At 38.3% G+C, this 22,473-nt stretch overlaps 1 protein-coding gene across 1 annotated transcript in view; it reads left to right on the plus strand.

Annotated features, from left to right (window-relative positions):
- The first annotated feature begins 3,300 nt into the window (after window positions 1-3,300).
- The window catches only part of LOC138158498 (probable C-mannosyltransferase DPY19L2), a 162,735-nt gene continuing 143,562 nt past the window's right edge, over window positions 3,301-22,473 (plus strand). The window contains exon 1 of the mRNA XM_069084566.1: window positions 3,301-3,625. Within this exon, the coding sequence (XP_068940667.1) occupies window positions 3,301-3,625 (325 nt within the window). The remainder of the gene's footprint in view (window positions 3,626-22,473) is intronic.

Here is a 22,473-nt window from a genome sequence, read left to right on the forward strand (position 1 = left end):
TTCCTCATCTATAAATGGTGGTCACTGTGCACACGTGGATAGCATATCATATACACATATGTAGTATATCGTAGTTATGTATAGATATTATATAAATATATAATTGTACTATTGAACTCAAAGTGTTGTTGTGAGAAAAGTCTGCTTGTGAACTTTCAAACATTTTATCATTGTTGTTGATATTATAGCAGCAGAATTTTAACAGATCCCTTAAAATAGGTAAATGGGTCAACTTGAAATTACTTGACTAAGAAAACATATTTGAGGGAACATAAGGTTAATATAAAAGCATTTTGGTGACCTTACTTTAGAAGAAATAAATGCTGCTCCATTAGATTAATATTTTGGCTTTTAAATCCCAAGTTTGTGATCATTAATAGATAAAATTATCTTTTATATGTAGGAAATTTATGCACAACTTCAAAAGTAAAACTACCTTTTTATAGAACAATAATTTAAATTTCCACAGTGCCTTATACAGGTCATATCATCAAAGCCTCAGAATAACCATGTGAAGTAACTACCCAAAGTATTATACATAGAGTACAGGAGGCTTGAGCAGGGTTCAGAACTCAATTCTAACCCTCTCTGAGTGACCCTGGGCAAGTCACAGAAGACCTCTGGGAAGCTCAATTTTCTCATATGTAAGATGAAGGGGTTGGATTGGATGGCCTCTCAGACCTCTCTCTTCTAGCTCCAGATATGCTCCTATAAACTATTGATACTTAAGCTTCTATCATACACACCATAGTCTTAGCTTTAGCCTATGCATTTGGATACCAGTATTTGCATCAAGTCAAAATCTGATAGAAAATACTCAACTATTCAAGTGAAATTGTGATCTCATCTATGTGAGCACTTCTAGTGATGCCAATCGCAAGCTATCCATGCTTTCCATTCCTTAAGACTCTTTTCCATGCCCTTCCACAGATTCGCCATAGGATATCCATCCAATGTCCTGGGGGTTTCTACACTTTCTCTTTGGCTTCATAAGATTACCAGTAGAGTCTATGGGTTGCCGATCTGTTATCTCTTTCTTTTATCATGTGACAGTCTATGAACTGAAAATATTATAGAAAATTATTTGAACCAATTAAATCAAATCTAAGATTATTTAGAAATAAAATGCCAAATAGGATGATAGAGACCTGATTTATTTTCACAAGCAATGTAATACTTCTATCATCTGAATTGTATTCAGAATTTTATATTTGTTTATTCTGTTTTATTTATTAAACTGATTTACTTCTAACAAGAGCAGAAATGACACCTTTTAAAAATTCATTAAAACATTAGAAAACCTTTCAATTGAAATGTTGGTTTTATATGCTCTCTCTACCATCTGCTGGTTATAACTATTATTACACTTTTTGTACATTTAGATGTTTTCCTAGCCCCCTAGTGGCCTTAAAAGTTGAGGTGAGGCAGGAACTCCAGCATGAAACCTTTGTTAGTGCCTCTGATTCCCCCAAACTACTTTATATTTGCCGTGTCTGTTTTCATTTACCTGTTGTTTCTCCATGCTAGGATGTAAGCTCCTTGAGAGCAGGGACTGTTTTATTTATTTATTTTGTAGTTCCAGAATTTAATACAATGCATGGCAGTAAGCAGGAGGGCTCTTCCTTAAACTGACTTGTCATAGTTTCTCAAAAGCCTTTATTTAGCTGTTTGATTAGACGTTCACAAGTATTCAGATAGCTAAGAAATTAGTCGAAATCAAGTATAATACAAGTTAGTAAAGAGACCTTCCATAGGGAAGGAAGTGGTTAGTGTGCTTCTCAAAAAAATGAGAATAAAACAACAAGAAGTTCAGAAGAGAGGCAGAGAACAGAGAAATCTTACTGCTGCTGCTGCTGCTACCAGCACGACCCCTACTATCCCTGTTATCACTGCTACCACCACCGCCTCTTCTAGTACTATTACTACCACCAAGACTATTTCTACCACTGCTACTAAATGATCACCACCACTTTTACTACTACCACCACCACCATGATGACTACTACTGCAACTACCACTTCTATTACTATTACTACCACCATTTCTACTACTACTGCCACTACCACCACCACCACTACTATTACCACCATCACTACTACTACTACCACTGCTACCATGTGTTTACAATGGGGCACTTGAACTCTGGTCTTCCTGGTCCCCAGTCCTACACTCTCACAATGCCAATGCTTCCTCACCTGTCCATACTAAGGAGGCACCCCGGAGACAGGATGATCTCGTGTCTCACCTCTGCTACCAAAGGGCTGTGGGACCCGGGTAAGTCCCAGCCTCTGAGCGTTTCAGGCAATATCCTAAGCCTGGAAGCTGCAGATGCCTTCTTGATCTGAGCAGGTAGCAGCAGCTTCCACGGGGAGCTGTTCCCTCCATCCGTGCAATCCCAGGCTTAGTCTCCATGCCTCCCCCTGAAATCGACATGGAATTCTAGACCAATGCCTGCCTAGTTGGATCCAGGGCTTAGGCCACCCTGCCATGATCCCCAAGGTGCTCTCAGGGGATATTGATGCTGATATTCACGTCGCCCGATGTTTGCAAAGACTCTCCGATCAGTTACTTGATTTTGTCCTCAGAAGAGTCCTGAGGGGGAGCTGGGAGGTCCTGTTGTTCCGCACTTAAGAGAAGAGGAAGCTGAGGGCACATGTGGCCCTGTGACTGTTCGTGCCCTCCGCCCACCGGGACACCGGGACACCGCGCTGCCCCTCGGGGCCTGCCCACTGCTTTTCCACCTACTTTATCATTTGATAAATCGTTCTATTTAATATGTAATTAATCACAAACAGATTCTTAAACCATCCTGATTTGTGCTTTGTATATTGAAATATTTGTGTTTGCTGCTTGGTACATTGCAAATACGAAGGAGAAGGAAGCAACCAATTCCTAAGCAGGTTCGTCACTTGAGTAGACACGTGTAAACAAACTGGGAGAAAAAGGAGTTGGAATGAGAACCGGAAGCTGCACGTGGTCCCCCGGCTGCCGAGGGCTGGAGGCTGCGCACTGGGCCGAGGGGCTGCACGTGGTCCCCCGGCTGCCGAGGGCTGGAGGCTGCGCACTGGGCTGAGGGGCTGCGCGCGCAGCAGAAGAAGCCTGTACGCGGCTGCCGGATGTCGTGGCCTCGCGGACGTCCGGCGGTCACCGTGACAACCTGAGGAGAAGCAACTGTGCCGGAGCGAGTAGCGGTTGAGGCTGGCTGCGGTCAGGGGCCGCCTCCGCCGGGCGAAGCTCTCCGCGGGCAGCGAGGCCTCTGCCATTGGCTCGGGCCCGACCCCGCGCAGTGACTATGAGAAGATGGTCGTGCAGACGAGGAACAAGCACAAGGAGCTGTCGTCCAAGGCGGTCCAGGGCCCCCGCTGCCCCTCGCGCGGCCGCCGGGGCATGGGCAGCGGCGAGCGGGGGCCTCTGACGGAGGACAAGGGCCACAAGGTGTCGCGGCCCTCGACCCCTGTGCCCATCATCCTGTCGGAGGGCGGCGGCCGCAAGTGGCTGGCCAGGGGGTCTCGGCTGCACCGGCTGCTGATCACCCCCGTGCGGAGCCTCGTTAGACTGGTCCTGGAGAGTCTGCCCGTGCTGCGACATTACCAGAACTTCTCGTGGAACGTGACGCTAGTCTTAGGTGAGCCCGGAGGGGCCGGGGCCGGCTGCTCCCGCAGCGTCAGTGTGCCCTTCGGTATCCGGACCCCCTCGTGATGGGCAGGGGAGCGCGTCATTTCACCCGTGTCCCGAGGGGGCCAGGAAAGGGCTCCGGCCAGACCCGGCCTCCGGGAAGGGGATCCTGCCGGAAGCCTCCCCCGCACGGCGCCCGCTTCCGCGTGTGCCTTTAATGTTCTCGGGGCTTCTTTTGTGCCTTCGTGTCTTTGAGGCCCGGCTCTGGCGTGAAAGTCAGGGCATTTTCCACGGCTTTTTAACGGCATCGTTACAGATACCCCCGCGGGGTGGTGGGTGTGTCTGCCCTCCCTCGCTCCGGCCGCCGTGGTACACGCCCCTCTCCCGCCTCCTTGGCCAGTTGACGGAGTGTGCGATAAAACGGAGAAGGCGTCTTTGTTGCTTGTGATCTGGAGCTGCGGTTGGCATGGTTGTAGGTAGCCTGAGAATACGCGGCGCTTGAGGAATGGTTCAGTATTTTTGTTAATTTATCTTGGATCTGACTCGAAGACTTCTTCCTATTTGATGGCTCCTCTTTTTTCTCTTGGCTTAATTGATTTTGTTTTCTTCAAAGGTTCTTCAGTTCGATGTAATCAAAAAACTATATTCTTTGTGATCTGCAACATTCTTTGGCTAAAGAAGTCCCTCCCTTTGCCTTTGAAAGAGAACTGATTTTATTTAAAAAAAATTTTTTTTAGTATGGCCTTTAATATTTAGGTCATACATACATTTTAAGCTTATTGTGATAGATGGTGTAAGAGGATGGTGTAAACCTAATTTCTACTAAACTGTTTTTCAACTTCCCCAGCAGATTTTGTAAATAGAATGTTTATTGGACACTTGGTTATTGAGTTTGTTTCTGATTCTTCCCTCCTTATCTAGTCTGTTCCGCTGATGTATTTTCTGTTTTTTTATATCAAAGAGTTTAGATCATTATTGCTTTGTAATTTGACGCCTGTAAGTGTTACATCTATCCTCTTTATTCCTACTTTTTTTTTTCATATTCTAAACATTTTATCCCTCCAAATTAATTTTGCTATTATTTTTTCTGACTCTTAACCCCTCTGGTAGTTTGGGCCTTTTATTATCATTTGGCAGTAAGTATGAAACACTATTTGGACCTTAAATTCAGGGGTTCCTTAGTTTAAATTTTTTTGATAACGACTCCAATATAATTGTTTTCTTTTTTCCTATGTATTTTATTTTATGTATTTTAAAATATTATTCTGAGATGGGATCCATAGACTTTACCAGGCCCTCAAAGGGTTTCATGGCACAAAAGGTAAAGAACTCCCTCCTCTGAGGCCATCAGTTTCTTGCTCAAGATCTGACCCTTTTGATCTCTTCTGTACCATGCTCTGTCTGTGTGTTCAACCTTCTTTTTCCTTTTCAGATAAGAGTAAGGTTCATATGATACTCTTCATGTCCTGTCCTCTTTGTGTATTCTTCTTCTCAGGTACCCCAGTCATGAGAAATAGCAAGTTCTACCTCCCCCACTTTCATAAAAACTCCCTTTTCTTCTCATCAGACTCTCACCAGAGCTAAGCCACCAGAAGGACCTCTGAAAGACACTTTCAGTAGCCTTTAAATACGTTACAGTTTGGGGGATTTTTGTCCTTTTCCCTCCTATTAGAATGTTAGCACCACATCCTCCTCCTTTTATTTGCTCAAATATATCTACAAATCCTCCCAAGTGAAACATTTTTCTTCCTAGATTTCTCTAGAATCTTGCATTTGGATTGCAAAATTACCTCTTCAACTTTGGTCTTTTCATAAGGAATGCTTGCAATTCCATTAAATTATCCATTTTTTTTCCTCTGTAGGATGATATCAAACTTTTCAGGGTGTATTATTCTTGTTCATAAACTTACATCCTTCTTTGTGGGGAATATTACCTCCCAGGACAGCCTTTCCTTTTCAGTAAGGCAGTCCTCACTGTAGTTCTTTCGTACTTGAGCTTCTTTCTGGATGGTCGCTGTATTTTTTTTTTCTTTGATGGGGGAGCTAGATTTTGACTTATGATATTCCTGGGACTTTTCCTTTTGGGCTTCCTTTTAGGTGTTGATTGGTGTGATGGGGTGCTTGGACGCCAATTCCAAGATCATATTTCTCCCTAGCCTCAAAATATCCCTGGCAGTTTACTCCTCAGCCCAAGGACATTATGCCTAGCAATAACTCATGAGTGGGCCCAATTAAGACAAACTATCTTTTCCCATCTCAAGAACAAGCTGACCTCTGAAGAAGTTCTCTTGTGAAAACAGGATTATCTTGTAACCACAGAATTATCATGTATTGATTCTCAAAATTATCATAATCAGTCCAGAAGTAAAGCTATAGTCATCAGCTCTCAAAGCTATCTTGCTACAGACATAACAGACCAAAAATACACCCCTGAAAAACCCCTTCCCCTGGTTTTCAGTAGTGAATAATGCCTATGACCATCTTGAGTCCTTTGGAATTGTCTTGAGTCAGTGTATTGATGAGAAGGGCGAAGTCATTCAGAGGTGACCATCACATGGTGTTGTTGCCTTTACTATGTACACTGTTCTTCTGGTTCTACTCGAATCACTTTGCATAAATTACATGTTTTTTATGAAATCCATTTGCTTGTTATTTCTCAATTGCACAATAGTGTTCCGTTACAGTAATATATCATAACTTGGTCAGCCTTTCACCTATCGACGGATATCCCCTCAATTTCCAGTTCTTTGCCACCACAAAAAGAGCTGCTATAAATATTTTTGTACATGTAGGTCTTTTCCCCTTATTTATGATCTCTTATGATCTCAATACCACCTAGTAGTGGTATTGCAGGATCAAAGTGTATGCAGTTTGATTGCCCTTTGGGCACAGTTCGAAATTGTTTTCCAGAATGGTTGGGTCAGTTCACAACTCTACCAACAATGCATTAGTGTCCTAATTTTCCCACGTTGCTTCCAACATTTATCATTTTCTTTTTCTGTCATATTAGCCAATTTGATAGGTATGATGTGGTACCTCAGTTGTTTTAATTTGCAGCATTTTTTTCCATATGAGTATGGATAGCTTTGATTTCTTTTTCCTGAAAGTTACCTGTTCATATCCTTTGACTGTTTATCAATTAGGGAATGACTTGTCTTCCAAATTTGATTCAGTTCTCTATATATTTGAGAAATGAGATACTATAAAAATTATTTCCTGGTTTTCTTCTTTCCTTCTAATCCTGGTTGTGTTGGTTTTGTTTGTGCAAAACCTTTTAAATTTAATTTAATCAAAATGACCCATTTTATATATTCAATGCTCTCTCTGTCTTGTTTGGTCAAAAAATTCCCTAAAGATCTGACAGATAAATTATTTCTTCAATATACTTAAGGTATCACACTTTATATCTAAATCATATACTTGTTTTTGACCTTATCTTGGTATACAGTATGCTGTGTAAGGTTCTGGTCTAAACCTAGTTTCTGCCATAAAGGTTTCCAGTTTTCTCAGGAATTTTTGTCAGATAATAAGTTCTTATTACAGAAGCGAATGTCTTTGGGTTTATTAAACACTAGATTACTATGGTCAATTACTACTGTGTCTCGTGTACTTAATCTTTTCCACTTATTCACCACTCTATTTCTTAGCCAGTACCAGATAGTTTTGATGCTTGCTGCTTTATAATATAGTTTGAGATATGGTATGCTGAGGCTACCTTCCTTTGCTTTTTTCCCCATTAATTCCCTTGATATTCTTGACCTTTTGCTCTTCAGATGAATTTTTTTTCTAGCTCTATACATTTTTTTGGTAGTTTGATATGGCATTAAATAAGTAAATTATTTTGGTAGAATTGTCATTTTTATTATATTGACTTGGCCTAATTATGAGTAATTGATATTTTTCCAATTGTTTATATCTGGTTTTATTTGTGTGAAAAGTTTTTTGTGATCGTGTCCATATTGTTCCTGAGTTTGTCTTGGCAGGTAGACTACCAAATATTTTATATGGTCTGCAGTTACTTTAAATGGAGTTTCTCTAACCCTTGCTGCTGGGCTTTGTTAGTTATCTATAGAAATGTTGATGATTTGTGTAGATTTATTTTATATCCTGCAACTTTGCTGAAGTTGTTAATTATTTCAACTGTTGATTCAACTAGTTGATTCTCTGGGATTCTCTTAAGTATATCATCATATCATTTACAAAGAATGATATTTTTGTTTCTTCATTGCTTGTTCTAATTCTTTAAATTTCTTTTTCCTCTTGCTAGAGATAACACTTCTAGTACAATATTAAATAACAGTGGTGATAATCGACATCTTTGTGTCCCCCTTGACTGTATTGGGAAGACTTCTAGTTTATCCCCATTACAGTTAATGCTTGCTGATGATTTTAGATAGATACTATTTATCCTTTTAGAAATACTCCATTGCTTCTTATGCTGTTCCTATGTTTTTTTTTAAATAGGAATGAGTGCTATGTTTTGTCAAAAGCTTTTTCTGTGTATATTAAGATAAACATATGATTTCTGCTAGTTTTGTTATTGATCTGGTTAATACTCATAGTTTTCCTAGTATTGAACCAGCCCTGTATTCCTGGTATAAATTCTACCTGGTCATAGTGTAATGATCCTGGTGATATAGATTGGACCACAACAGGTCCCTACCCAAGCTCCACTTGATGGCTTTATTTTGGAACCTCTTGGCTTAGAGGTAACTTTCTCTTTGGAATAGCCATCCTGACGGTCTTCCCCTCCCAGCTTGACTTACTTCTTAGAGAGGCCTATTCACTGAATGGGCATTACTTCACTCTAAGCGAATATCTGAAATGGCCTTACCCTAAAAGATCCAGGGTTGCCCTTTGCATCCTGGATCATCTCCAGTCATCCTGATGAATATTGGGTCACTGGACCCAGATGACTCTGGAGGAGAAAGTGAGACTGGTGACCTTGCACAGCCCTCCTTCACTCAAAGTCAATTGCAAGTCATATCATTTCCCTGATGCCATGGTCCTCTTCAAAAATGAAGGACAAACACACAATAGCCTGGTGATATAGTGCTGTAATCTACTTGCTAGTATTTGATTTAAAATTTTTGTGTCAATATTCATTAATGAAATTGGTGTATGATTTTCTTTCTCTGTTTTGGTTCTTCCTTGTATAGGTATCAGCACCATATTTGCGTAATATGAGAAATTTGATAGGGACTCCTTTGTACATTTTACCAAATAATTTATATAGTATTAGAATTAATTGTTCTTTAAATGTTTGGTAGAATTCACTTGTGAATATATCTGACCCTGGGAATTTTTTCTTTGGGAGTTCATTGATGGCTTGTTCAATTTCTTTTTCTAAAATGAGATTATTAAGTATTTTATTTCCTCTTCTGTTAATCTGGACAATTTACATTTTTTATATATTCATCCATTTTACTTAGATTGTCAGATTTATTGGCATATAATTGGGCAAAATAGCTCCTTATTTAATTTTCTCTTCATTGGCGATGAAATCACCCTTTTTATTTTTGTTACAGATAGTTTTGTTTTCTTAAAAAAATCAAATTAACCAATGATTTATTTATTTTAATGTCTTTTTTCATAAAGCCATCTCTTAATTTTATTTGGTTTTCTTTCACTTTTGTTAGTCATTTTATTTTCAGGATTTCTAATTTGGTGTTTAATTGGAGATTTTGAATTTGTTCTTTTTTCTAGCCTTTTTAGTTGTATGCCCAGTTCATTGATCTGCTCTTTATTTTATTGATCTGTTAATAGATATAATAATTCTTCTAAGTACTGCTTTCACTGGATCCCGTAAATTTTGATATGGTGTCTCATTTTCATTTTCTTTGATGAAATTACTGTTTCGATGATGTGTACTTTGACCCACTCATTCTTTAGGATTAGATTATTTAGTTTCCAGTGATTTTTTTTTTTTTGAGGGGGGAAGGCAAAGCAACTGGGGTTAAGTGACTTGCCTAAGGTTACACAGTAAATGTGTCAAGTGTCTGAGGCCGAATTTGAACTCAGGTTCTCCCGACTCCAGGGCCGGTGCTCTATTCACTACTCCACCTAGCTGCCGCTCCAGTGAAATTTTTTTTTTAATTTTGTAAGTATATTTATTTATTTATTTATTGCTTTTTGGAGGGCAATTGGGGTTAAGCAACTTGTCCAAGGTCACACGGCTAGTTTCTGTGTTAAGTGTTTGAGGCCAGATTTGAACTCAGGTCCTCCTGACTCCAGGGCTGGTGCTTTATTCACTGTGCCACCTAGCCGCCCCTCCAGTGAATTTTTAATTTAACTTTCTTGTGGCTCTTTATTAATTGTTATTTTTATTGCATTTGATTGTGAGGTTTTTATGGCCTAATACATGGTCAGTTTTTGTGTAGAACCCATATACCACTGAGAAAAAAAGTATATTTCTTTCTTTTTCCATTCAGTTTTCTCCAGAGGTCTATCATATCTAACTTTTAAAATCCTCTTCACCTCCTTAACTTTCTTATTTATTTTGTAGCTAGATTTATCTAGTTCTGAGAGGGGAAAGTTGAAGTCCCTCACTAGTATAGTTTTAGTGTCTATTTCCTCTTATAATCCATTTAACTTCTCCTTTAGAAATCTGGATGTTGTAGTATTTGGTGTATATATATATTTGGTATTGATATTATTTCATTGTCTGTGGTACCTTTTAGCAAGGTGTAGTTTCTTTCTTTGTCTCTTATAATTAGATCTATTTTTGCTTTTGCTGTGTCTGAGATCATGATTGCTATCCCTGCTTTTTTTAAACTTTTAACTTAAACTGAAGCATTAATAGATTCTACTTTTTAACATTACTCTGTGTGTGTCTCTCTGCTTCCACGGTGTTTCTTATAAATAGCATATTGTAGGATTTTGGTTGTTAATCCATTCTGCTATCTACTTCTGTTTTATGGGTGAGTTCATCCCACTCACATTTACAGTTATGATTACTTTGTATTTCCTTCCATCCTGTTTTCCACATGTATGCTTTTTATTCTTTCTCCTTTCACCCTGTCCCTCCTCACTAGTATTTTGCATATGACTACCACCTCCCTCAGTCTGCCCTCCCTTCTAATATCTCATTAGCCTTATCTTGTCCACCTCCCTCTTGTTTCCTTATAGGATAAGATAGGTTTCTATATTCAGCTGAGCCTGTATGTTATTTTATATTTGAGGCCAAATCCAGTGAAAGTAAGGTTCAAACAATACTCATCCCCTCCCTTCTTTCCCTCTACTATAATAGGCCTTTGTGTCTCTTCATGTTATATAATTTACCCCATTTTGCCTCTCCCTTCCATCTTCACCCAGGGCAATTCTTTCTTCTTAATTTTTTAATATAATCCTACAGTAATGCCATTTTATACCTGCACCCTCTGTCTAACTGCTGTAATAGAGATACATTTCTTAAGAGTTACAGGTGTAATCTCATGTAGGGATGTAAACAGTTTAATAACTTATTGAGTGACTTAAGTTTTTTTTTCTTTCCTGTTTACCTTTTTATGTTTCTCTTGACTTTTCTATTTGAAAATTGAATTTTTCTGTTTAACTTTGGTCTTTTCATCACAGATATTTGAAAGTCTCCTATTTCATTGAATATAGCCATCTTTTTCTTCTCCTGAAAGATTATGCTCACTTTTGCTGGGTAGTTGATTCTTGGTTGTAATCCAAGCCCCTTTACTTTCCAGAATATCATATTCCAAGCCCTCCAGTCTTTTAATGTAGAAGCTGTTAAATCCTGTGTAATCCTGACTGTGACTCTTTGATATATAAATTGTTTCTTTCTGTTGCATTATTTTCTCCTTGATCATTGCCATTTTAGGATCTTTTCTAGGAGGTGATTGGTGGATTCTTTCAATTATTGTTTTACCCTCTGGTTCTAGGATATTGGAGCAATTTTCCTTGATAATTTCTTGAAAGATTTTGATCATGTTTTTCAAGTAGTCCAGTAATTCTTAAATGATCTCTTCTGGATTTATTTTCCAGGTCAGTTGTTTTATCCAATGTAGTATTTTACATTTTATTCTATTTTTTCATTATTTTGATTTTTGTTTGAGTGATTGTTGATGTCTCAAAGAAGCATTAGCTTCTACTTGCCCAATTTTTATTTTTAAGGAATTATTTTCTTCAATTACTGTGTTTCCCCGATAATAAGACCTATCCCGAAAAGAAGCCCTCCCCTTACTGTGTAAGATTCCTCTAAAATAAGCCCTCCCCCTAAAACAAGCCCTATTGAGATTGCTACTGTAGTGAAGGTGATCCCCTGTGCTACACGCTACATTACGGTACCCTCTGTATGCACCGCCCCCCCCCCCGGGTGAAACGCACGCCGCGCTCCGAGCTGCATCCAATCAGAGCTGCAGCAGTGAGTGCGTCATCCTGTTCTTCCCCAGTGATTTGCTTATTGAATAAAGGTACATTTTTTTGTTCACATTTACCTGTTTATTAAAATTTCTGTCAATGTTCATTAAAATAAGACCTCCCCTGAAAATAAGCCCTCTGGTGTTTTTCTGTCCAAAAAAATAATAAGACAGTGTCTTATTATTGGGGAAACATGGTAGTTTTTGTACCTCTTTTTGCATTTGGCCAAGTCTTTTTTTTTTTTAAGGAGTTTTCTTCAGTGGATTTTTGCACATCTTTTTCTATTTTTTGTGCTTCCTTTACCAAACTGTCCAGTCTTTTTTCATGATTCTCTTGCGTTGCTATGACATTTTTTTATGTCTAAATCAGAGGTGGGGAACCTCAAGGCCATATGTGACCCATTAGGTCCTAAAGTGGGTTCCCTTAAATCCAAACTTCACAGAACATATCCCGTAATAAAAGGATTTGTTCTGTAAAACTTGGACACACTCAAAAGGCTGCACTCGAGGACCTGGAGACCACGTGTGGCCTTGAGACTGCAGGTTCCCTACTCCTGGTCTAAATCATATATCCATTTGGAGTTTCTCTTGGTAGATGGTGTGAAATCATGATATATCCATAATTTCTGCCAGACTCTTTTCCAGTTTTACCAGCATATTTTTTGTCACATATTGGGTTCTTACCCCAGTAGCTATGTTCTTTGTTTTTTTGACTATCAAGGGAGTCATTGTTTTGTGGACACATAGTTAATAATTGTAATTGACAGAAATTTCAATATAACATTATCTTTTATGATCAGTAGATTTTTTTCCTCCTTGTTCCTCTTGCTGAAATTTATATCCTCAAGTTTTCTATTGATTTTTTTTTCTGCTCTACCTGCTTGCCTCCCCATTCACTATGTGTGGATCCTCTTGTACAGAAGGGGGTACTTAGTTTGGGGGAAGAGATTCTTGAATAGGACTTTATTAGAATGAATGAATGAATGATTTATTGAATGCTTACTCTGTGCAGAGTATTGTGCTGGTGATATAAGTGGAGAAAAATGAGAGAGTTTTTGCTTTAAAGGAGCTCATGTTCTAATGGGGAGGCAGCATAGAGAAAGTTTTAGCAGCAAGTCAGATGGAAAAGTTCCATTATCATTAGGATGTCCTTAGCAGATTTCCCCCCCAACTTCCACCTGTCAGAAGTGGCTATATTGTGTTCATATGCTATTAGTGATTTCCTGCCAATTTATTTTAGCTGTTGTCAATGGGATGTCTATAGAAATTCGATGTGGAACCATTGCTTGCCTTTTGCTTTCTCTTTCTACTCTTGTGCAACTGATAGTTCTGGAAAAAAAAGAAGTGCAGAAAGAGTGTAAAGTCAGGATTTGAAGCCAAGTCTTCCTGACTCTGAATATAGAGCACTACCGACTATACCTCATGGCATAGCCAGGCTTTGGTATCATACATTTAGACTCGTATATAGTTGTTGATCTTAGGAAACTTGTAGAATCACTTTTTTCATCATCTTCATTTTGACAGCTGAAGGCTTGAGAATGAAACATGTGCTGGGCTTACATGTGTGAGCATTTACAAAATAAGTAATGCATCACAAAATATGGATCCTTTTTACAAGCTGAAAAACGTTATGTAGAGCTAAACCTTTCACAGTAAACAGAAGTCTCTGAGTACTTTTGTCTCTTTCGTGTCATCTGTCTTTGTGTAACCATTATCCACATTAAAGCAACTTAGTATATACAAATGAATCTGGGAGAAGAATCAAAGCTGGATGCTGAATCTTCTCCTTGGGTATCTTTTTGGGTGAGATTTTAGGAACGTATTTTTAAACCTGAAGTATAGGTTGAGCAATTTTTCAAGGGCTAATTCAAAATTAAGTTTTGAGTTTTCAAATTTATTTCTTCATATCCTTTTATGATTTATCTATCATGTAGTGAGAGTGACATTTCTTTATATGTTTTGGATATTAAGTTTTTTGTCTGTTATATTTGCCTTATTTTCCCTAGTTTGTTTTCCTTTTTAAAAACTACTTATATTATTTTTGTTTCAATATAATCAATCACATCTGTCTTGTCTGTAGTAACTGCTTCTATTTGTTGAATAGAAAAAAAATTCACTTTCCTCCATAATCAAGGTAAACATATTATTCCATTTTATTCCTTCTTTTTTATTAGTTCTACTTATGTTTAAATCTGTCATCTAGCTGAATTCATAGATGTATGTGTTGTGGGAATGTGGTATTAATCAGCTTCTTGCCAAATTTCTTTTTTCTAGCATATTTGTCAAATAACTTTCCCAGTTTTTATTTCCTATAACTACATAAATCACTGATCTTTCTCCCTTTTTTTCTTGCCTCCTCCCTGTCCACCTTTCTCTCCCCCATCTTCCTCTCCCTCTCTCTATACATACATACATACATACATACATATATATATATATATGTCTTGGTATCGGGGCAACAGTATGTATATATACCATATATATGTGTGCACATTCATATATGTGTACATATCTCTACATATAACATTTTGCTTCATTGATTTCTCTTTTTTTTTGGACCCACTACCAATATAATTTTATTTATAACAGTTCTGTTGTTTTTAAAAGCCTTTCAAGTATGAGAAGGTCACCTTCCCGAACCTTTCTCCCCCTAACTTTTTTGATATTCTTGCCTGTTTGTTTTCTATATAAATTTTTTCAATCATATGAGGAAATTCTCTGGTATTTTGACTGTCATTAAATTAATTTTTTTAGTCATTGATGGCAGTATTGTAAATTTAATACATTAATCCAAACCAACCATGAACATTGAATGGTTAACCATTAATTTAGGTTTTCCTCTGTTTGGTTATTTTTTATATGGTCTTAATCAGGGCATTCATGTATTTTTCTAATTAGGTTAATTCCCAAATAATTTTTTTGATTATTATAAATAGGATCTTTTTATGATGACTTCTTAATTTTTATTTCTAGAAAAAAAGAATACACATTGTTTTTGTGGGTTAATCTCATATCCTGCAGTTTTGTTGTTTGATTTTATTTATTAGGCTGTACCAATTTTTTGCTCAATTAGATTTTTCTCTACTGATAATGACATTTTTAACTAGTAATTTTCAGCTCTCTCAGGTGTCATGTGGATGACAGGTTAGATTTATTTCAAAAAGGAGGAACTAGGAGCAGTGGGTAAAAGTTGCAAAGAGGCTGATTTAGGATATAAGGCAAAACTTCAGAACAGTTAGGGTTATCTATAGTGGAGAGGATTATCTCAGGAACTTGTGAATTCTCTTTTACAACCAAAGCAACCTTCATGCAAAAGCTTGTTGACTACTTTTTTATATATTGTTGATGGGCATAGTTTCATCTAATAGAAGGCAACTGACGTTCTATCTCACCCCCTTTATATTCCATGATATTGAATTTTTTCTTTAGGCTTGTCAGCTCCTTTACCTTTTCCTCCAGTTTTTTTGATGTTATTTCTTTTCATCTGGGTTAAAAGCCTTTTTACAAGTAAATTTTGGATGTTTTAGTGTTCTTTACAGTCTAATGTTATTCATGATACACATTCTTATTCAGACTCTGATTTGGTTGTTTTTTTTATAGTTAGGAATATTGTTGTTAGGATGCTTTATCATTTTATATGCATTTGCATATTTGTTTACATAGTATTGTAATGTTAATAGGATATAAGATCTTCCCCACCCACTAATAGCCCTCATGGGGAGCCCATTAAGGGAGGCTTGCTTAGGGAAATTTGCTTGTAGGAAGGCTTTCATGCCTTTGGCAAATTTCTAATTATCCTCTGAGTCAAAGGGGTGTGATGTCTTCTGTTTGTGAGAAGTGTGTAAATACCCTATTTGTTATTTTGCTTTGGGGGCTTGCTCATGAGAAGGCTTTTGTGCTTGCCTGGTCTAGATTCTGAGTGGCCTTTTGTTCAGAGCTCCCCGACTGCTCAGATGTAAAGGCTCTCTGAATCCAGGGATGTATGTAAAGTGTATATAGCAGTAATATTGCTTTGATTAAGGCAGTCAGAGCCCTGTCTGTTGGTCTTTATTTCTCTACTTGTCTTTTCTCTGACGTTCAAGGTGTTGACTTTTCCCCTGAACTAGTGAATGTAATTAAAAAAGATCGTTGACCCCTTGAATCTTTCCTAGTAAAGCAGATCTAAGAACATATCCTAGTAGCCATCCTGGGGATGCCAGTGTGGTTGCCACTACAATTATACATAAAATCTTACCTCTGTTATTAACAGGCAAAGTGCTTATTATTTTTCTTAAGAATTCATTTAGTTACTTTGGGTTTTCTATTTTGCTGCTTGTAACTACTGCTTAGTTATAGTTTATTCTTTATAAAAATTTTTAGATCTTGTTTGTATTTGAAGAAAATTTTCTTGTTTTCCGATGATGTGGTCATGTTTTCAGGTATATGATTTGGGGACCACTATTCTTTTGTAAATTTTTGTTCAGCTTTGATGTTTTTTTTTTTAACCTTCTGTGTTCTTTAGTAGTTTTCTTATAGAAATTGTTGCAAACATAATTTGTTTTTTTCCTTCTTAGCAGCTGGGTAAAGTGCCTTTGTAATTTTGTAGTTTTAAAATTATGTGCCACTGATCAGTTACTATAGTATATCTTGCTGATATGCTGTGTATTCTCCCTAATTAGAGGTGTTTTACCTGTTACAGTCCCTGCTGGAATTGTGTTTTTTTAAAATTGTGTCCTCAGATATAGTCCTTTTTTTAATTTATAAATTTATTTATTTTTCGTTTTCAACATTGATTTCCACAAGATTTTGAGTTGCAATTTTTCTCTCCATGGTTTCCCCTTCCCTCTCCCCGCTAAAATAGCAAGGATACTGAATACTCCTTCCTCTGATCTGTTCTCTCCTATATCCTTTCCCATCACCCCCCTAACTTTCTAGTAGGGCAAGATGGATTTCTATACCCCAGTGCCTGTATATCTTATTTCCCAGTTACATGTAAAAAAAACAAATTTTTTTTCAAACATTTGTTTTTGAAAACTTTGAGTTCCTGAGGTGGCCAGGTGGCGCAGTGAGTAAGAGCACCGGCCTTGGAGTCCGGAGACCCAGGATTGGTTCCGGCCTCAGTATTTAGCACCCACACAAAATAACTGGCCGTGTAACCTTGAGCAAGTTACTTAACCCCGATTGCTTTAAAAAAAAAAAACTTTTGAGTTCCACATTTTTTCCCATTCTTCTCTCCTCACCCGCCCCCACTGGGAAGATAAGCAATTCAGTATAGGTTGTACATGTGTAGATACCTAAATCATTTCCATAGTAGTTATATTGTGGAAGATTAACTATATTTCCCTCCATCCTATCCTGCCCCCCACTTATTCTGTTTTCTCCTTTGACCCTATCTCTTTTCAAAAATGTTTGCTTTTAACTACCCCCTCTCCCAATCTGCCCTCCCTTCTATCATCCCCCCTCTTATCCCCTATCCCCCTATTTTCCTGTAGGGTAAGATACCCAATTGAGTGTGTATGTTATTCCCTCCTTAAGCCAAATTCAGTGAGAATAAGGTTGTCCCATTCCCTTTCACATTCCTGCTCTTCCCCTCCATTATAACAGTTTTCTCTTGCCTCTTTTATATGATATAATTTACCCTAGTCTATTTCTGCCTTTATCCTTCTCCCAATAAATTCTTCTCTCACCTCTTAATTTTACTTTTTAGATATCAGCCCTTCATATTCAACTCATCCTGTGCCCCCTATGTATACATGAATATACACATGCCCACACACTTATATATTTATATACACATACACCCTCCTATCCTGTATACATGTATATTCCTTTCAACTATCCTCATACTGAGAAAAGTCTTATATGAGTTGTAATTATTGTTTTTCCATGTATTACTACATGGAAAATAGTTCAACTTTAATAAGTTCCTTAAGATTTCTTTTTCCTGTTTACCTTTTCATGCTTCTCTTGCTTCTTGTATTTGAAAGTCAAATTTTCTGTTCAGCTCTGGTTTCTTTCATCAAGAATGCTTGACAATCTTCTATTTCATTGAATGGCCATATTTTCCCTTGTAGCATTATACTCAGTTTTGCTGGGTAGGTGATTCTTGGTTTTAGTCCTAGCTCCTTTGACCTCCAGAATATCATTCCAAGCTTTTCAGTCCCTTAATGTAGAAGCTGCTGGGTCTTGTGTTATCCTGATTGTATTTCCATAATACTCAAATTGTTTCTACCTGACTGCTTGCAGTATTTTCTCCTTGACCTGGGAACTCTGGAATTTGGCTATAATATTCCTAGGAATTTTCTTTTTGGGATCTTTTTCAAGAGGTGATTGGTGAATTCTTTGAATTTCTGTTTTGCCCTCTCATTCTAGAATATCAGGATAGTTTTGCTTGGTAATTTCTTGAAAGATGGTGTCTGGGTTCTTTTTTGTGATCATGACTTTCAGGTAGTCCAATAATTTTTAAACTTTCTCTTCTAGATCTATTTTCCAGGTCAGTGGTTTTGCCAGTGAGATTTCACATTCCCTTATATTTTTTTCATTTGTTTTGATCTGTTTAATAGTATTTTGATTTCTCATCAAGCCATTAGCTTCCAGTTGCTCCAATCTAATTTTGAAGGAGTTAATTCTCTTCAGTGAGTTTTTGAAATTACTTTTCCATCTGGCTTTATAAGGCTCTCTTCTCCTCACTGGCTTTTTGGACTCTTTTTCCATTTGAGTTAGTCTATTTTTTAAGTGTATTTTTGGATCTCCTTTAGCAGGCTGTTGACTTGGTTTTCTTGATTTTCTTGCATCATTCCCATTTCTCTTCCCAATTTTTCCTCCACTTCTCTTACCTGATTTTCAAAATCCTTCTTGAGCTCCTCCATGGCCTGGAACCAGTTCATATTTTTCTTGGAGGCTTTTGATGCAGGAGTTCTGACTTCACTGTCTTCCTCCAGTTCCATGCCTTGATCCTTTTTGTCCCCAAAAAAGGATTCCATGGTCTGTTTGTGCTTCCTCTGCTTGCTCATATTGCCAGCCAATTACTTGACTTTTGAGCTCTTTGCCACAGTAGAACTCTGCTTCCAGAATGGAGAGAGCTTTGCCCCAAATCGCTGGGGTTTTTGCAGCTGCCAGAGCTATTAGTTGGGCACCCACAGCAAAGCTCTGGCTCGCTGGCCACACATGCCAGGACCACCACCCAAGACCACAATCCAGATCCAAGCAGGTTAAAGCAAGAGTGATTACCCTCTGAATGGCTGCTTGGTCCCCTTACAATTTGCAGGCCAGAAGCTCTGAAGCAGCCACGTAGAGGTGGCTTCACAGCTGCCATGTCTCTGCTGCTTCTTGCCCTGAGGGTAGGGGCTTGACCCTGCTCTTCTCCCCCCCCTCCCCAACAGAGTTCCCCCACTGACCTTTTCCTTTGTCTTTAGTGTTTATGGGTGGAGCAGTCTGGAAACCACCACAGCTACTGGTGGTTCATTCTCCTGAAGTCTGCTCTGACTTCCCCTGCTTGGGGCTGCCCGGGGGCCAGAACCATGAGGCTCATGATGGACTGTGCGTGGCTCCCAGCCTGGTGTGACAGTCCCTTCCTGTCGGCCTGCTGGGCTGCCTTCAATGGGAGATTTGTTTCTCTCTGTCACTTTGTGGTTTCTGTAGCTCTAAAGTTTGTTTAAAGTAATTTTTTTACATGTATTGTAAGTGATTGGAGCAGGAGCTCATGCTAAGTTTGTGCTTCTACTCTGCCATCTTGGCTTCCCTCAGATATAATCTGGACCTTTTTTCTTTTCTGACTTCTTCTGGGACACTTATGCTTCTTGGTTTGCCTTCCAGATTTCTTATTTTGTCTTGCATATCTATTGATTGATTTTCTAGCTCACTTACAACTGAGGCTTATTTTTCAGTTTCACTTTTAAAAATTATATTTTATTTTTTCAAGTAACAAAAATCTGCCTTCTCTCTTTTCCTGCCTCTTCCCAGTGGAGAACAGAAGGAAAACAAAACCCTCTTACAGACATGTAAAACAAATTTCTGCATTGGTCGTATTACAACAAAGTCTCATTTCTGTAACTGAGTCCTTCACCCCTCTAGGGGGAGGGGGTGACCTTTTCATCCTTAGTCCTCTAGAATTGCTATTGACTGCTACAATGCACGGAGTGCCAAGTGTTTAAAGTTGTTTGTCTTACTCTGTTGTTGTTACTGTTCTGGTTTTCCCAGGTTTCTCAGAAGTCATTCTTCATCATTTCTTATAGCCCCAAAGTATTTCATTACATTTATATAACACAAATTGTTCTGCCATTCCCTAGATTTTTGCCCTCCTCCTCAGAGTCCCATTCTTTGCTACCTGAAAAATAGCTATATTTTGGTACATTCTTAGGGTTTGTTTTGCCTAGGACGAATCCCTCCCTTAATTTATTATTCTAATTTCTCCATCTCCCCTTTCCTGCCTATTAACCTGTTGAATGAAATGTATTTCTGTTTCCAACTGTATAGTATATTCACTCCTTTGACAAGTTCAAATGAGAGTGAGGTTGAAGTATCAGCTGCTCTCCACCCCCACTCCTGTTTGAATAGATGTTTACTTGTGCACCTTTATTCCATTAGATAATACTCCCTAACCTTCCCCCTTCCTAGAGCATTTCTCTTCCCTTCTTTTTTCATTTTTTCCCTTAAGAACATCCAGGTGTAACAGCATTGTCTAATTAGACTTCCTCTGTGACCCTTGATGATGCTTGAGTTCAGAGGGGGGCACATTGATCAACTCATATTAGAATGTAAGCTGTTTTACTTTGTTTATTCCCTTGTAATTGTTCATTTGAAGTTTCCTTTTTATGTTTCTCTTATTTTGTGTTTGAAATTCAAAGTTTCTCTGCAGCTCTGGTCTTTTAATCAGAAATGCTAGGAAGCCCTTTATGTTATCCAAGGTTGATTTTTTCCCTCTTAAGAGTATTCTCTGTTTTGCTCAGTAAGTTATTCTTAACTGTAAACCTATGTCTGTTGCCTTCTGAAATAATTGTGTTCCAGGCTCTCTGCTCCTTTTTCTGTTCCTTTATAGTGGTAGTTGCTAAATCACGTGTGATCCTGACAGCGCCTCTTTGGTACTTTGAATTGTTTCTTTCTGGCTGCATACAGTATTTTTTCTGTGATGTGGAAACTGTGGATTTTGGCTATGGTATTCTTTTTGTTTTCACCTTTCCCTCTGGTTTTGAGAGGTTTGGGCAGTTTTAAGGTATCTTGAAATATGATAGGTGGGCTCTTTTTATGGTCATGGGGTTCAGGTAGCACCTTGATTCCTAAGTTTTTTCTTCTTGATCAGTTTTCCAGGTCAGTTTTTTCTGTGAGATTCCTTACATTTTCTTCTATTTTTACAATCTTTTAACTTTGTTTTAATTATTTCTCATCTCATAGAGTCATTGTCTTCTATTTATTTTCAGGGAGTTTGTTGCTTCGGCAAGGTTTTGTACCTCTTGTACCAAGCTGTTAAATCTCTTTCTGATTCTTTCTTTTATAGCTCTCTTTTCTTTTCCATTTTCCTTTAGCATTCTAATTTCATTTATGAATAATTTTTAACTCTTTAAAAAAAACTTTCACTTTAATTTCTTTGGAATTTTAGTTGAATTTGTGCCCATGTTGTTTTTCTCTGAGGCTTTGCTTGTAATATATTTTAGAGTCATTTCTCTACTTCTAGGTTTGTGGCTTGATTTTCCCTCTTGCTATAATAGCTTTTAATGATGTACTTTTTTTTGTTAACTAATTTTCCAATATATTTCCTTACTTGATGTTAGTGCCTGACTGTGCACTTCAGGAGGCTGTCTGGGTTGATCCGCTTTCTGCTTCCTTGGAAGTATTGCAGGTTATACTTATTATTCCAGGATATCAGGAACAGTTTAGTTACTAACTTGGGTCTGAGAAACAAATCCAGCCACTGGACTCAGCCACTATCAGCCAGCTGGGAAGCTCTGCTGGTTCATAGTGACAGAAATGGAGGCTCTCATTTGGTCTAGGGTTCCTGCCCTCTGCAGGCTTCAGGCTGGGTGAGAAGGTGGAATTGAGGCCCCATTTTGCTCCTGAGGTCTGAGCCACATGGCTTGTGCTAGTTTCTTAACTTACTCTGCTCTCCCCTAGATGGCATAGGACCTGTGTTTGCTCCTTATCCTGGCATTCTTCTCTGGACACAAGTCCCCTTCTTAGTGCATCCTTGATTTGTGACTCTGAACTGAGTAGAGGGTGACAAAGCTGCCAGTTGCACATGTTCCTGTATGGGGGGGATGTGTAATCTGCGTGTCATGCACCTGTGCCAGACCTCTTCTTTAAGTGTCCACAGACCCTTCTGTCTCAATAAGCAGTCAATAGTCAATAAACATTTATTAAACACTTACTATATGTCAAGCACTGTGCTATATGCCAGGGATAGAAATACAAAAAAATAAAGACAATTCAGAGACTAGAGCTTACAGTCTAAAGGGGGAAGACAACACACAGAAGTCTTAAAAGTACTGTTACCAGGTGTGAAGTGAGATGCTGCCTGAGATCC

Source organism: Petaurus breviceps, unplaced genomic scaffold (genome assembly GCF_028583685.1).
Source record: "Petaurus breviceps papuanus isolate PSGF00001 unplaced genomic scaffold, PetGlider_PUasm1.0 174, whole genome shotgun sequence".
Taxonomy (NCBI): domain Eukaryota; kingdom Metazoa; phylum Chordata; class Mammalia; order Diprotodontia; family Petauridae; genus Petaurus; species Petaurus breviceps.